Here is a 14,217-nt window from a genome sequence, read left to right on the forward strand (position 1 = left end):
TGCAGGAACAGCCCTTTATTCTGTAGCACCAGGCGCTGCGCTGGACAGTACAAATGCTGCAAAATCCAAGAGGAATGTCATACAAAAAGGGGCGCTATCAAAATGGGAAGCAGGGAACCAGGGACAGCTGCTCCTCCCGGGGGAACAGGCTGCTTGCTGCTACAGCACCAGGTGGGTGCCCAGGTCCCAGGTGCTGGCTGTGAGCTGCCCAGCACCCTGAGGGCATGGAGCCCCACTGCTCTGCCCACACTGCCAGGAATGTCCCAGTGAAACAGCAACGCCTGGCACTCAGCCTGTGCGTGGGGTTGCTCCAGATGCAGGAGCAGGGTCTGGGCCTCAGGCTGGTCTCTGGAGAGGGGAGGTGCTGGTGTCATTACGACGTATCCTGTGCAGCTGCCGGCTAGTCGGTGCTGGCCAGCAGCTTGCTCAAGCACTGGCGGATGTTGTCCTGGCCCCGATACACCTTCTTCATGCCTCGGGGCAGGTAGCGGCAGGAAGACAGGTTGAGGTAGCTCAGGGCAGGACAGCAGATGATCAGGGCACTGTGGGGGAAGCAGAAATGCCTTGAATTGCACCCCTCAGCGACATGGTGCTTCCCCCTAGAGTTTAGCCCGTGGAGCAGCAGACCCAGAGCAGAGCAGAGCCATGGTGGGAGGCTGACGGAGGCAAGGGGCTGGCCCACATGCAAGTGGTGGCACAAGAGAAGGTGGGAACCGAGCAGAAGGGCCCAGCCAGGAAGAGGTGGCCCAGTGGGGCAGGGAAGAGCCAAGCAGGGCCGCAATGCGGAGGGAGAGCGGGGCAGTGAAGGGACTTGGGGTGCAGAGCCCTGCGTAGCAGGAGAGGCTGGTTTTCGGGGTGGCATCTGACAGGGGGAGAGGAGGTGCAGCAGCTGAGCTGCGAGCCAGCCACGCACAGAGTCACTTACACACAGCAGCTCTCCTGGCAAGAGGGAGGACAGAGGGCAGCTTTGCAGCTCCTCCCCAGGGGGGAACACAGCTGTGGCTGGTGAGCCCCAAGCCTGGAAGTGCAGAGGGCTCCCAGCTGGCTGTGCGCTATGCGGATCTCCCTCTGCCTGCAGCCCTACCAGCCCCTCTGCCAGCACTCACCTGACAGTGCTAACAGTGACCTTGGTCCCGGTCATGTTGAGGGATCGCAGGGCTGCCCGGCCACTGCCCTGCCCAAAGGCGGCCATGGCAAGCTCCAGGTCACGCTCGCTGAAGCTCTGCCCTGCCAGATCGAGCTCCTGCAGGCTGTGGTGCCACTTCCAGGTGAGCAGATGGCTGCCCTCCGAGGGCAAGAGCAGGTGGTTATCGCTGCAATATAAGCCCAGGTATAGCTGCTCTAGATCTGGGATGCAGAGAGAGATACAAAGTTACTCAAGAGAGTTAAGTCCCAGGCTGACTGCGAGGAGTTCCAAAGGGATCTCCCAAAGCTGGGTGACTGGGCAACACAATGGCAGATGAATTTCAATGTTGATAAATGCAAAGTAAGGTACATTGGAAAACATCATCCCAACTGTACATATAAAAATGATGGGGTCTGTATTTGCTGGCTGTATTTCAAGGAATCCCTGTTGAGGTTACAGGGACAAACCATCCCGATGAGTCGAAAGAATAGTAAATATGGCAGGCGACCAGCTTGGCTTAATGGTGAAATCTTAGCGGATCTTAAACATAAAAAAGAAGCTTACAAGAAGTGGAAGGTTGGACATATGACCAGGGAAGAGTATAAAAATATTGCTAGGGCATGTAGGAATGTTATCAGGAGGGCCAAATCGCACCTGGAGCTGCAGCTAGCCAGAGATGTCAAGAGTAACAAGAAGGGTTTCTTCAGGTATGTTGGCAACAAGAAGAAAGCCAAGGAATGTGTGGGCCCCTTACTGAATGAGGGAGGCAAACTAGTGACAGAGGATGTGGAAAAAGCTAATGTACTCAATGCTTTTTTTGCCTCTGTTTTCACTAACAAGGTCAGCTCCCAGACTGCTACGCTGGGCATCACAAAATGGGGAAGAGATGGCCAGCCCTCTGTGGAGATAGAGGTGGTTAGGGACTTTTTAGAAAAGCTGGACGTGCACAAGTCCATGGGGCCGGACGAGTTGCATCCGAGAGTGCTGAAGGAACTGGCGGCTGTGATTGCAGAGCCATTGGCCATTATCTTTGAAAACTCGTGGCGAACCGGGGAAGTCCCGGATGACTGGAAAAAGGCTAATGTAGTGCCAATCTTTAAAAAAGGGAAGAAGGAGGATCCTGGGAACTACAGGCCAGTCAGCCTCACTTCAGTCCCTGGAAAAATCATGGAGCAGGTCCTCAAAGAATCAATCCTGAAGCACTTGCATGAGAGGAAAGTGATCAGGAACAGCCAGCATGGATTCACCAAGGGAAGGTCATGCCTGACTAATCTAATCCCCTTTTATGATGAGATTACTGGTTCTGTAGCTGTGCATTGGGTTCTTCCGTCCTAAGTGCAGGACCCTGCACTTATCCTTATTGAACCTCATCAGATTTCTTTTGGCCCAATCCTCCAATTTGTCTAGGTCCTTCTGTATCCTATCCCTCCCCTCCAGCGTATCTACCACTCCTCCCAGTTTAGTATCATCCGCAAATTTGCTGAGAGTGCAATCCACACCATCCTCCAGATCATTTATGAAGATATTGAACAAAACCGGCCCCAGGACCGACCCTTGGGGCACTCCACTTGATACCGGCTGCCAACTAGACATGGAGCCATTGATCACTACCCGTTGAGCCCGACAATCTAGCCAGCTTTCTGTGCTCAGGGCACAGGGCAGGGAGCTGGGACTCCTGGGTTATAGCCCCCTCTCTGTGCCTCAGTTTCCCCACCTGCGAAAGGGTGCTAATGACACCACTTCCCATTTGCAGAGCGCTGCGAGCACTACAGACCCACAGTTCTCTATACACATGGAGTATGAGCTAGCTAGCAATCACCACTGCCTCTAATCCACCTCTGTCTCTAGTCCTCCATGACGTTATTCAGAAATCCCTCAGTGGACTTTGCTCAAGCCAAACTCATAGACCTTTTCTCTCTCCTCCTTGCTCCCCAGCTCCTTCGTCCCTTCTAACCCTGGCCGCCTGCGTGCCTCCACCTGAACTCACCGCCGCTGGGACAAGAGCCTTCTCCTCTTCAGCGGTTGCTCTCTAGAAGAGCCTTCAGTGCCTCCCCTGTGTCTCAGCAGCTCTGCAACTCATCTCCGCTCTCGGCCCCCTCACTCTGCTGCTGTCCTTTCCGACGGTATCACGCACTGACCCTGCACAGCTCTGGGGACATAGCTGGCAGGAAGGATGCTGTGCAAAGTAGGACCCTACACCTCTGGAAAGGCTGTCCTTCTGAAGGCTCACCTATTCCAAAGCCCTGCTGAAATGCAGCCACTTCTGGGGTGGACAGCAGCTACTATTCCACAGAGCCCAAGGGCCCCCGAGACCTAGGCAAGGCAGGTGGACAGCAGTGCTTCCTCACCTGAGTGCTGCACAGAGGGGCTGGCCAAGGGCCAGGCACAGAACCAAAGCTCTCCGGCGTCTACACAGTGCTACGCATTAGGCTCAGGGCCTCACCAGGAGGGCAGAAAGACTGTCCCTAGCTGTACCAGATGCACCTGTCCTCCACACAAGATGCCCCCCCCAAAGATGGGGACTCCAAGGCTTACCGGGGCACGGCAGCTCCTGCAGCCCCTTGGGTGTCACACGGAAACAGCCCCGCAGGTCCAGCACCCGCAGCTTGGTGGAGGCCTGCAGGATCTTCTGCAGGACACTGTCACTGACGAAGGAATAAGAGGTAGTGGCCAGGCACAGCTCCTCCAGCTGAGGGAAGCCCAGGGAGGTGGGGGCGGACCGAGGGCTCTGCTTCAGGGTCCAGATCACATTGAGCAGACGTAGCACCTGGAAGGGAAACAGATGGGGGCAAGAATGACCCACCAACCCCGAGACAACAACCTCCCAGTCAGCCAGATTGGCTGACAACGATGGCTACCGGCAGGAGCAACCCCTGGCCTGCTCCATGCAGGGCTGCCTCAAAGAAGAGGCAGCAAGCATTGGGCAGATGCAACTCCTGATGCATCGATACAGTGCAGCCCATTGACACCAACACTACAAAAAGAAGGATTCTAGGTGGACTCCTCCTGAAGATCGAGACAGCAGACTGGACTTCTACATAGAGTGCTTCCGCCGACGTGCACGGGCTGAAATTGTGGAAAAGCAGCATCACTTGCCCCATAACCTCAGCCATGCGGAACGCAATGCCATCCACAGCCTCAGAAACAACTCTGACATCATAATCAAAAAGGCTGACAAAGGAGGTGCTGTCATCATCATGAATAGGTCGGAATATGAACAAGAGGCTGCTCGGCAGCTCTCCAACACCACTTTCTACAAGCCATTACCCTCTGATCCCACTGAGAGTTACCAAAAGAAACTACAGCATTTGCTCAAGAAACTCCCTGAAAAAGCACAAGATCAAATCCGCACAGACACACCCCTGGAACCCCGACCTGGGATATTCTATCTACTACCCAAGATCCATAAACCTGGAAATCCTGGGTGCCCCATCATCTCAGGCATTGGCACCCTGACAGCAGGATTGTCTGGCTATGTAGACTCCCTCCTCAGGCCCTACGCTACCAGCACTCCCAGCTGCCTTCGAGACACCACTGACTTCCTGAGGAAACTACAATCCATCGGTGATCTTCCTGATAACACCATCCTGGCCACTATGGATGTAGAAGCCCTCTACACCAACATTCCACACAAAGATGGACTACAAGCCGTCAGGAATGGTATCCCCGATAATGTCACGGCTAACCTGGTGGCTGAACTTTGTGACTTTGTCCTCACCCATAACTATTTCACATTTGGGGACAATGTATACCTTCAAATCAGCGGCACTGCTATGGGTACCCACAGGGCCCCACAATATGCCAACATTTTTATGGCTGACTTAGAACAACGCTTCCTCAGCTCTCATCCCCTAATGCCCCTACTCTACTTGCGCTATATTGATGACATCTTCATCATCTGGACCCATGGAAAAGAAGCCCTTGAGGAATTCCACCATGATTTCAACAATTTCCATCCCACCATCAACCTCAGCCTGGTCCAGTCCACACAAGAGATCCACTTCCTGGACACTACAGTGCTAATAAACGATGGTCACATAAACACCACCCTATACCGGAAACCTACTGACCGCTATTCCTACCTACATGCCTCCAGCTTTCACCCTGACCACACCACACGATCCATTGTCTACAGCCAAGCTCTGCGATACAACCGCATTTGCTCCAACCCCTCAGACAGAGACAAACACCTACAAGATCTCTATCAAGCATTCTTACAACTACAATACCCACCTGCGGAAGTAAAGAAACAGATTGATAGAGCCAGAAGAGTTCCCAGAAGTCACCTACTACAGGACAGGCCTAACAAAGAAAATAACAGAACGCCACTAGCCGTCACCTTCAGCCCCCAACTAAAACCCCTCCAACGCATTATTAAGGATCTACAACCTATCCTGAAGGATGACCCAACACTCTCACAAATCTTGGGAGACAGGCCAGTCCTTGCCTACAGACAGCCCCCCAACCTGAAGCAATACTCACCAGCAACCACATACCACATAACAGAACCACTAACCCAGGAACCTATCCTTGCAACAAAGCCCGTTGCCAACTGTGCCCACATATCTATTCAGGGGACACCATCATAGGGCCTAATAACATCAGCCACACTATCAGAGGCTCGTTCACCTGCACATCCACCAATGTGATATATGCCATCATGTGCCAGCAATGCCCCTCTGCAATGTACATTGGCCAAACTGGACAGTCTCTACGTAAAAGAATAAATGGACACAAATCAGATGTCAAGAATTATAACATTCATAAACCAGTCGGAGAACACTTCAATCTCTCTGGTCACGTAATTACAGACATGAAAGTTGCGATATTACAACAAAAGAACTTCAAAACCAGACTCCAGCGAGAGACTGTTGAATTGGAATTCATTTGCAAATTGGATACAATTAACTTAGGCTTGAATAGAGACTGGGAGTGGCTAAGTCATTATGCAAGGTAACCTATTTCCCCTTGTTTTTTCCTACCCCCCGCCCCCTCAGACGTTCTTGTTAAACCCTGGATTTGTGCTGGAAATGGCACACCTTGATTATCATACACATTGTAAGGAGAGTGATCACTTTAGAGAAGTTTCAGAATAACAGCCGTGTTAGTCTGTATTCGCAAAAAGAAAAGGAGTACTTGTGGCACCTTAGAGACTAACCAATTTATTTGAGCATAAGCTTTCATGAGCTACAGCTCACTTCATCGGATGCATACTGTGGAAAGTGTAGAAGATCTTTTTAAAAGATTAGTTTTTAGATTGGTTAGTCTCTAAGGTGCCACAAGTACTCCTTTTCTTTTTTCACTTTAGATAAGCTATTACCAACAGGAGAGTGGGTCGGGGGGGGGAGAAAACCTGGATTTGTGCTGGAAATGGCCCAACTTGATTATCATACACATTGTAAGGAGAGTGATCACTTTAGATAAACTATTACCAGCAGGAGAGTGGGGTGAGGGGAGAGGAAACCTTTTGTAGTGGTAAACACCCATTTTTTCATGCTTTGTGTGTATAAAAAGATCTTCTATACTTTCCACAGTATGCATCCAATGAAGTGAGCTGTAGCTCACGAAAGCTCATGCCCAAATAAATTGGTTAGTCTCTAAGGTGCCACAAGTACTCCTTTTCTTTTTGCGAATTCAGACTAACACGATTGTTACTCTGAAACCTGGTTCCCATCATGGGGATAGGAGGGCACAGGAGGATTAAAACAGCCAGTGCAGACCAACCCTACCTCCTCCCCTCCCAGCCTGCCTCCCACGAGGTGACAGGCACCCTGCTCCAGGCACTAATCCGAAGACAGAGGGAACAAACAGATCCTGCACTGTGTCCTAGAAAGAAAAGGAGTACTTGTGGCACCTTAGAGACTAACCAATTTATTTGAGCATGAGCTTTCGTGAGCGACAGCTCACTTCATCGGATGCTAGTGTCCTAGAACTGGCTTGGACAGGCTCTAGCAGCGGGCAGGAAGGGGTTCCTCTGAGGACACCCTGAAGTCCTGTCCCAGAAGGGGGCGGATGGCAAGATCTTCCCAATCGCAATGGGCACAGTGGGAGAGGCGACCCCTGCTCAGGGCCTTCCAGAAACGAACCAGGCCCTGGATGTGCACTGGGAAGGCAGGTGCAAGGCCCCAGCATTTGGGGATAGGAGCCAGGGCCGCAGGAGCCAGGCAAGGTGCTGATGCAGCTCTCAATATCGCAAAGCTTGGGGTGCCCCGGATCTAACCAGTGAGCCCCAGCAGCATTAAGCAGAGCCTTGCCATGCAACAACATCAGAAGAACTCCCTCCTGATCACATCGGCCATGGCAGTGCTGAACACAGCACCAATAAAACTGGCCATGCCCTGCAGCCTACACTACAATCGTCTAAGCTACATCTGTCGAGATGCCCAGGGAAACTGGAGAAGGGGTGAGCTACAGACATTACCTCAGTGGCACACACTGCTGGGGTGGGCAGAGCTCCGGGCAAGGGAAGAAGCAGATCTGAAGGGATGCCTGGTACCTTGGGTTTGGGAGGTCGGAAGGGGTCAGTGTGGGAGAAGGCAAGGCAATGCACGGCCATAAGGCAATGCACGGCCATAAAGCAATGCCAGGACATACAGGCGTCAGGATATACAGGCGTCACCTGCTGAAAAGCAGCTGCCTGGCTGTGAATGCCTGCGAGCCCCTCCTCCGGGGACTGCCCACCCTCTCCAGGGAGAGAAAGCACCCAGCGGCAGGGGACCAGGGGAGATCTCTCCTGGCTGCAGGGGCACACTGGGGCAAGCACACTGCATTGAACCGAGCACCATTTGGAGCCATGGGTGACCACACAAGCTGCTAGTGCAGTGGAGATGCAGACCAAACAGGGAAGGGTCAGGAGAATGAACCTACCTGAGCTTCCGGGAAGCCTGTTAAACCAGAACTGCCATGTGTCCAAGGGCAGCAAGCATGGCACTGCCCGGAACCACCCAGCAGGGGAAGGAATAAATTAGCATTGGAGCCGCAGGGCGGCAAAAGGTTACCAGGGTAGGGGAAGCAGAGGGAGGAAGATCAGAGGAGGAGCGTGCAAGGAGGGAAGGAGAGCTCACGGGTACCTGCAGCTGCTGGCAGGCTGCCTGCAGCTGCTCTACTGGGAGTTGAAGGTGCTGGCTGCTCTGCTTGATCTCCGTGTTCACCTCCAGGAGCCGCAGCCCAAGGCAGCAACCACTCTGCAGAGGGGGCGACAGGTTCACAGAATGAGGCACTCCCTGCTGCTCTGTCAGTCTCCGTGCCCACCCGCCTTGCTGAACCTTCCCAATGTGACCCAAGCGTAACTGAGGCAGTGACATCCGCAGACAGCCTGCAACAACAGCCCTGAGAGGTATGATCTGCCCTGTTCATCGCAATGGCGTGTTAACCCTGAAACCTAATGATACAAAGTGAGACGCTAACCATTTCACAGCTGATCAGAGCTGCCAGAAAGAGGAATGATTACAATGGAAATCTGAAACTGACTCCATGGCATCTCATTTCAGAGTCATGAATGGAGAGGTCCTGGCTTGTGGGCAGAGCCTGGGAAAGCACCACTCCCAATTCAACGCCCGCCTCTTGTTGTTCCAGTCTCAGCAGAAGCAGCTTCACGGGTCTCATAAGCCTCTGTCGAAGCAGGCTGAGAAAGAGTCCCATCCCACATACGTATGGTGCAGTCCAGCTCTGACAGGGAACGCTCGGGCAAGGCCAGCCCCTCTACAACTCCCACTCCCCAGGCGGTCTTTGCCAGGCTTACCGAGAGCGTGGCGACGATGGCATTCATCCGGCTGCTGTACGTCAGCCAGAGCTGCCGGATCCGAGAGCCAGCGGCCTCCAGAAAGCTCACCACAGCTGAGGAGTCAACCTGGGAACAAACCAGAGAAGGCCACCCAGGGAGGGGTTACTACCCAGCACTTGGCAGCCAGACATCCTGCACCATGCTCAAAGCCATAGGAGGAGGGGCTGGCTAATTAGCCACAGGAAAAGATCCACTGCTGTACACAGCTGCTGGCTACGGCAGATTAGGACGCCCCCGTCTGGGCCAGGGTAAGGGGCTCGTCAGGCCATGTCTGGGAGGGGGCTGGGCGCTGTCCCATGCAATGGAGTTGACAGTCTCGGAGCAGGCGCAGTGGGTTTGACTGGCTGTAGCTCAGTGTTCTCCCATTTCTAGGGGACCAGAGGGCTGGCAGATGGTTCCTTTCTGGCAGGGCACACAGTGCTCCCCGGAGGGTGTACGGGGAGACTTTGGCAAACCAGTAAAGTGCCTGAAACCACTATGGCTTATTGCTAAAAGCAGCCAAGTCAGCGGGCTGTAAATTGGCCAAGTCAGCAGGCTTAGCTTAACCAAGGTGGGGGGGGGGGGTGTCTTTGGATGCCACAGAGAGGGCAGCTTGACCCCGAATCCTTCCTGTTAAGAATTGTGTTGAAGTGGCTGATACATGCATTTTAGAAGATCAGGATGTGCCCCAGGAATGTCTACTGGGGGCCTCAAGGCTGCAAACTCTGGAAAAACCCACACCTGGTTAATCAATAATCATAAGGAACCTTTTGCTGGACCACTGAAACTGCTTGTAACAAGTTTCAGAGTAGCAGCCATGTTAGTCTGTATCCGCAAAAAGAAAAGGAGGACTTGTGGCACCTTAGAGACTAACCAATTTATTTGAGCAGAAGCTTTCGAAAGCTTATGCTCAAATAAATTGGTTTGTCTCTAAGGTGCCACAAGTCCTCCTTTTCTTTTTGCTTGTAACAAGTTTTCTTTAGGGGACATGTCTAATGTATAAATAAGGGGGAAAAGTTTGAGGTAGTTGGACTCTTTTTGGACTCTCCCTCTGGATACATCTTGCAGTCCCCACCGGCAGACGGAAGATTTGGCCACCGGAAGCCTGCAGCTGTGTCACTTGAGAGTCACACTCAGCTTTGGTAATTATCAAGGGTTAGGGTGTTTTACTAACCTTTTGCAGACGTGTGTAAGTGCTTGAGACTAAGTAAAGTTTAGCTGTAAGTGAAAGCACTCTTGTGTTGTCCTGTTTGTGCCAGCCATCTATCGGTCGGATGGCCGTGTCTCCCCTGATTTATTCCCTGACACCACCTCGCACCGAGTAAAAGTTACCAAGAGCTTTGGGTTGAAAGAACCCCGGGGAGCAGGGGGCTGTGCAGGATGGGCCTCACGACACATTTCCTAGTCTCTCACCCACAGCAGGTAGCAACAGTGACGTGGCTGCAGCATCGCCCCGCAGGACAGCACCCTTGTATTTCTGGGAGGGCCTCAGGGGATCCCTGGCCAAAACTGACCCCCTCTCCACCCCGGCTCAGCAGAGCCCCACACGCCCCTACCTGGGAATTCTGCAGGTTTAAGCTTTCCAGCCGGGGGCAGCATTCGGCCACTGCACTCAGGGACTCGGTGGTCACTCCACTGCAGTGGGTCAGCTTGAGGGATACGAGAAGGGGGCAGGACTCCGCAAGGGCCTGTAACAAGAGAGGGTGGTGAGCCAGCCAGTCCTGCCATCCCACGAGCAGACCCTGTAAAAGGCAGGCTACACGCAGGCTGGGGGATTCACGTTCTCCACCTCGCTCCAATTAAATTCCTTGCAAAGAAGACAATTCTGATCTCAGTTCTTCCAGGCTGACAGGGGCTATGTGACTAATAGCAGAGAGGGCCCCAAACTTGGAGCCTGAGGGCTGGATATCCTTTGCATGAAAAGGACAGAACTTTGTGCCACTGGCTCTTAGTTGCAGAAAGCCTCCTGTTCTTAGAGCTATGGCTACATCTATCCAAAACCAGGGATCGGAGCGGGACAGTCGGTGTCCAAGGGCAGAAGGGCATGATACCATGACAAACTGAACCCTGCCTTCTCACCTTCAGGACAACAGGCACGTGGCTCTTCCAGTGGCAAAGAGCAAAGTCCCGGAGAAGTGAAAACCTGCATGGAGGAAACAGAGTTAATCTGGCTGCCGAGCCAGCATACATCCAGCTGTCCAGAGGACGGTATAAAGGGAGGAGGGGAGAGAAGCAGGAGTAGGGGCAGCACAACATACAGCCCCTACGGGGAGCTGGAGTGGGAAAAACTATGGGGGTGACACAGCAGGAGAGGGCCAAAGCATGTGTCACGCACAGGGGATAGGACACCCCCCATCTATAACGCAGCACCCACCTGTTCTGGACCAGCCACTCCATTGTGCTGAGGATTCTTTTCTCGGTCTGGGGAGGCTGCTTTTTGCCAGGCTCCACCCAGCAGAAGCCGATTGACACCTTCTGCCACAGCATGGGATTGGAAGCTGCCCCGTACCACAGCCGGCACACACGGGCCACCCTGGGGATGGAGACACCCGTCACTGCAACGGCACATGCCAGGTTAGACAAGTAGCGGAGGTGGGACTAGAGCCATCTCAGAACAGAGGGCCCGCAGGGGCCCACTGCCAGGGGGTGAGAGCCCAGCTAATTGTCAGGCATAGCTTTTCAAGTGGGTAAGACCCCCTTCCCGCAGCCCTTCCACCTGAATCTGTGTCCCAATACAGCAATGAACGTCGCTGGGAGCCCCCCGGGAAATGCCCCTCAGGCTGGAGTGGTGGCAAAACAGGCCGCGTGCGGGCTCCAGGGCCTCTGCCCATGGAGAGTCGGTGATGCACACACTCCATGAGTGTCACTGGCCACCCATTATCCACCAGGCCCTTGCTCTTGGGCTTTCATACCTTGCACATTATAGGGCCAGCTGTCCATGCCACTGAGGTGCCCGAGACTGAACAAGAGGTACCACTGGCCATCTCCACTGAGGAGTAGACTCTGGCCCGTCCTCCTCCTTGTTGAGTGCCAGCACGCACTGGTGATGCCCCTTAAGGCCAGAATCAAGCTACTGGGTCAAATTCAGCCATGGAGTAGGAGGCAGCAACACCTGGTGACTTCAGCAGGGATCTGCAAGCGCTTGCCCCAGGACTGACTTTGGTCCCAGGTGTCCTTCTCAGTCCGCTGGTTTACAGTGGGGTTCTGGGGACTGAGATGACAGTGTTGGGGGTTGGTTTGCCCCCAGCAACACCCTGGACTTATCAGCCAGGCCCTGCTCTGGGAGGTTTATATTTCGGCTTGGCAGAATTCACTTTTTATTCTTTTTAATTCTCGCAAATAATATCAATGGTCTAGTTAATACTTAGTCCTACCAGGAGTGCAGAGGACGGGACGCTCTGACCTCTTGAGGTCCCTGCCAGTCCTACCGTTCTCGGATTCTGTTTATTTTTAAGCCTCTTTTTAAGACTTTTACCAATTTACGTTTTCACGGTCATGTGACATTATGGGGGGCGGGCATTGAGCACAGACAATAATTATTAAACAAAAGCAGCAGTTGAGATTCAAAAGTTAAAGCTACCTAAGTGGCACCTCTGCTCCAGCTCCCTCAGTGCCAGTATTACGACACGCTTTATACAAAAGGGGCATTTCTCTTACTTTGCCCGTCTGTACATGCTGATTATTAGCACTGGGAACACCTTTTCCTCGGTTTGTGGGTGTGCATGCTGAAATCAACGTTTACCACTGTCTACCAATACAAATCTAATCTTTCCAAGCCCATTTAGATTGGTTCAAGTGCCCAGAGGCTGGGGGCACAGGGCACCTGCGCAGAATGTCCATGTAAGATTCCCCTGGGGATACTGGAGGCCCATAATGCAGGGGCTGCAGGCCAACCCCCTGAGGCCTTGAGCTACCTCACTACCCCATCAGGTGGGACACAGGAAGGTGGAGAGACAGGAGGGGAGATCACTGCTGATATGCTGCATGCTGATAAAACAACATGGTGAAACGAGCTTCAGAAATACCTTAGAGACGTTGTCAAGTGAGGGGTTTCTAAGCTCTGGGAGAAGAGCCCCCTCATGGCTGCCTGTCTTCTCTTCCTGGACTAGTGCTTTACAAAACTAGTTCAAAGCCACGTCGGTGATATGACACACGATGCCAGGGGGCCTGGACGACTCTGGTACGTGAATCCCACCACTCTGGGCATAAGGCTGTGGGTCTGCAAAGTGCCCCCTTTGTACTCGACTGCCCAGCTCCTGGTCCGTCTCGAAGATTGGCTCCACTGAGCATTCATTACGATGGGCCAGGGCAGCATGCAGGGCCAATGCAGCCATGTGATTCTGAGCGGCATCTTTGCTGCTCTTTTTCCCTTCGCTCTTGAGTGTATTTGTCTTGTTTTGTCTTTTAGGGAACGGGATTGGACTTTAACATCAGAAGCAATGCCAGCTCCAGCCTATCTCTACTAATGTTGTCTCTCTTCCCCCCAGGACAGTTACTGCCATCTTTAACACCAGCTGAGTGTCTAACGGAGGGTTGTTTCTAAAAACTTGCTCCAGCGAAAGGGAACAAGGGATGCTGTTAAAATGATTACGATCTGACATTTCAAATGCTTTCTCTTTTTATCCCCCTCCCTTCTTTTCTGGGTCTTTAATAAGGGTGCAAAGGACGTTTAATGGGGTGTTTGCCATGGCCCCTATGCAGGCTGAGGTCTCTGCATACCAAACCCCGAACCTCATTCAACACGATTTAATGCTGTACAGGTACAGCATCTTGTTAACACCTTTGAGTCTTTGGGCCCCTTTATTCCATCTAAATGAATATACCTTACAGCCCCCATCACCAGAGGATCTGAGCATTGCACACTCTTCATGGATTTAGCAATTGATCCTCACAAACGGCCCTGGGAGGCAGGGCACAGCTACTGTCCCCTCTGGAGAGAAAGGGAACTTAGACAGAGAGACGAAGGGCCAGATTTTTAAAGGTATTTAGATGCCTAGTGGGATTTTCAAAGGCATCTAGAACCTAACTCCCATTGATTTCAAGATCTTTACAAAGCTGGCCGTAAGTGACTTGCCTGAGGTCACACAGAAAGTCTGTGGCACAGCAAGGAATTCATAGATTCCAAGGCCGGAAGGGACCATTGTGATCATGTGAATGGAACCAAAGTCCCAAGCTAGTGCCCTAATCACTGGACCATCCTTCCTCTCATCACCCCGGCCCCCCCACTCCCTCCGACCCCAGCAAAGCAGGACGCAAGGATGGAATGCCAACCCAAACAGAGAAAAAAGCCCGCGAGCTTGTTCCCGTAAGCACTGAGTGACTGTGCAGT

At 52.7% G+C, this 14,217-nt stretch overlaps 2 protein-coding genes across 5 annotated transcripts in view; one reads left to right on the top strand and one right to left on the bottom strand.

Annotated features, from left to right (window-relative positions):
* Window positions 1-14,217, bottom strand: part of FBXL6 (F-box and leucine rich repeat protein 6) — a 17,027-nt gene continuing 2,810 nt past the window's right edge. For 3 of the 4 annotated variants that reach the window (XM_048837061.2, XM_048837062.2, XM_048837060.2), the window contains 8 exons: window positions 11,263-11,421; window positions 10,968-11,031; window positions 10,445-10,576; window positions 8,868-8,975; window positions 8,197-8,310; window positions 3,662-3,893; window positions 1,107-1,347; window positions 1-542 (listed from right to left, as the gene is read on the bottom strand). In XM_048837061.2, the coding sequence (XP_048693018.2) occupies window positions 401-542; window positions 1,107-1,347; window positions 3,662-3,893; window positions 8,197-8,310; window positions 8,868-8,975; window positions 10,445-10,576; window positions 10,968-11,031; window positions 11,263-11,421 (1,192 nt within the window). In that variant the 3' untranslated portion in view covers window positions 1-400. The remainder of the gene's footprint in view (window positions 543-1,106; window positions 1,348-3,661; window positions 3,894-8,196; window positions 8,311-8,867; window positions 8,976-10,444; window positions 10,577-10,967; window positions 11,032-11,262; window positions 11,422-14,217) is intronic. The other variant, XM_075124869.1, reaches the window with a different exon arrangement.
* SLC52A2 (solute carrier family 52 member 2) overlaps window positions 11,382-14,217 on the top strand; it is an 18,605-nt gene continuing 15,769 nt past the window's right edge. The window contains exon 1 of the mRNA XM_075124870.1: window positions 11,382-11,462. Within this exon, the coding sequence (XP_074980971.1) occupies window positions 11,456-11,462 (7 nt within the window). The 5' untranslated portion in view covers window positions 11,382-11,455. The remainder of the gene's footprint in view (window positions 11,463-14,217) is intronic.

The sequence above is a fragment of the Caretta caretta genome, chromosome 2 (assembly GCF_965140235.1).
Source record: "Caretta caretta isolate rCarCar2 chromosome 2, rCarCar1.hap1, whole genome shotgun sequence".
Lineage (NCBI taxonomy): Eukaryota > Metazoa > Chordata > Testudines > Cheloniidae > Caretta > Caretta caretta.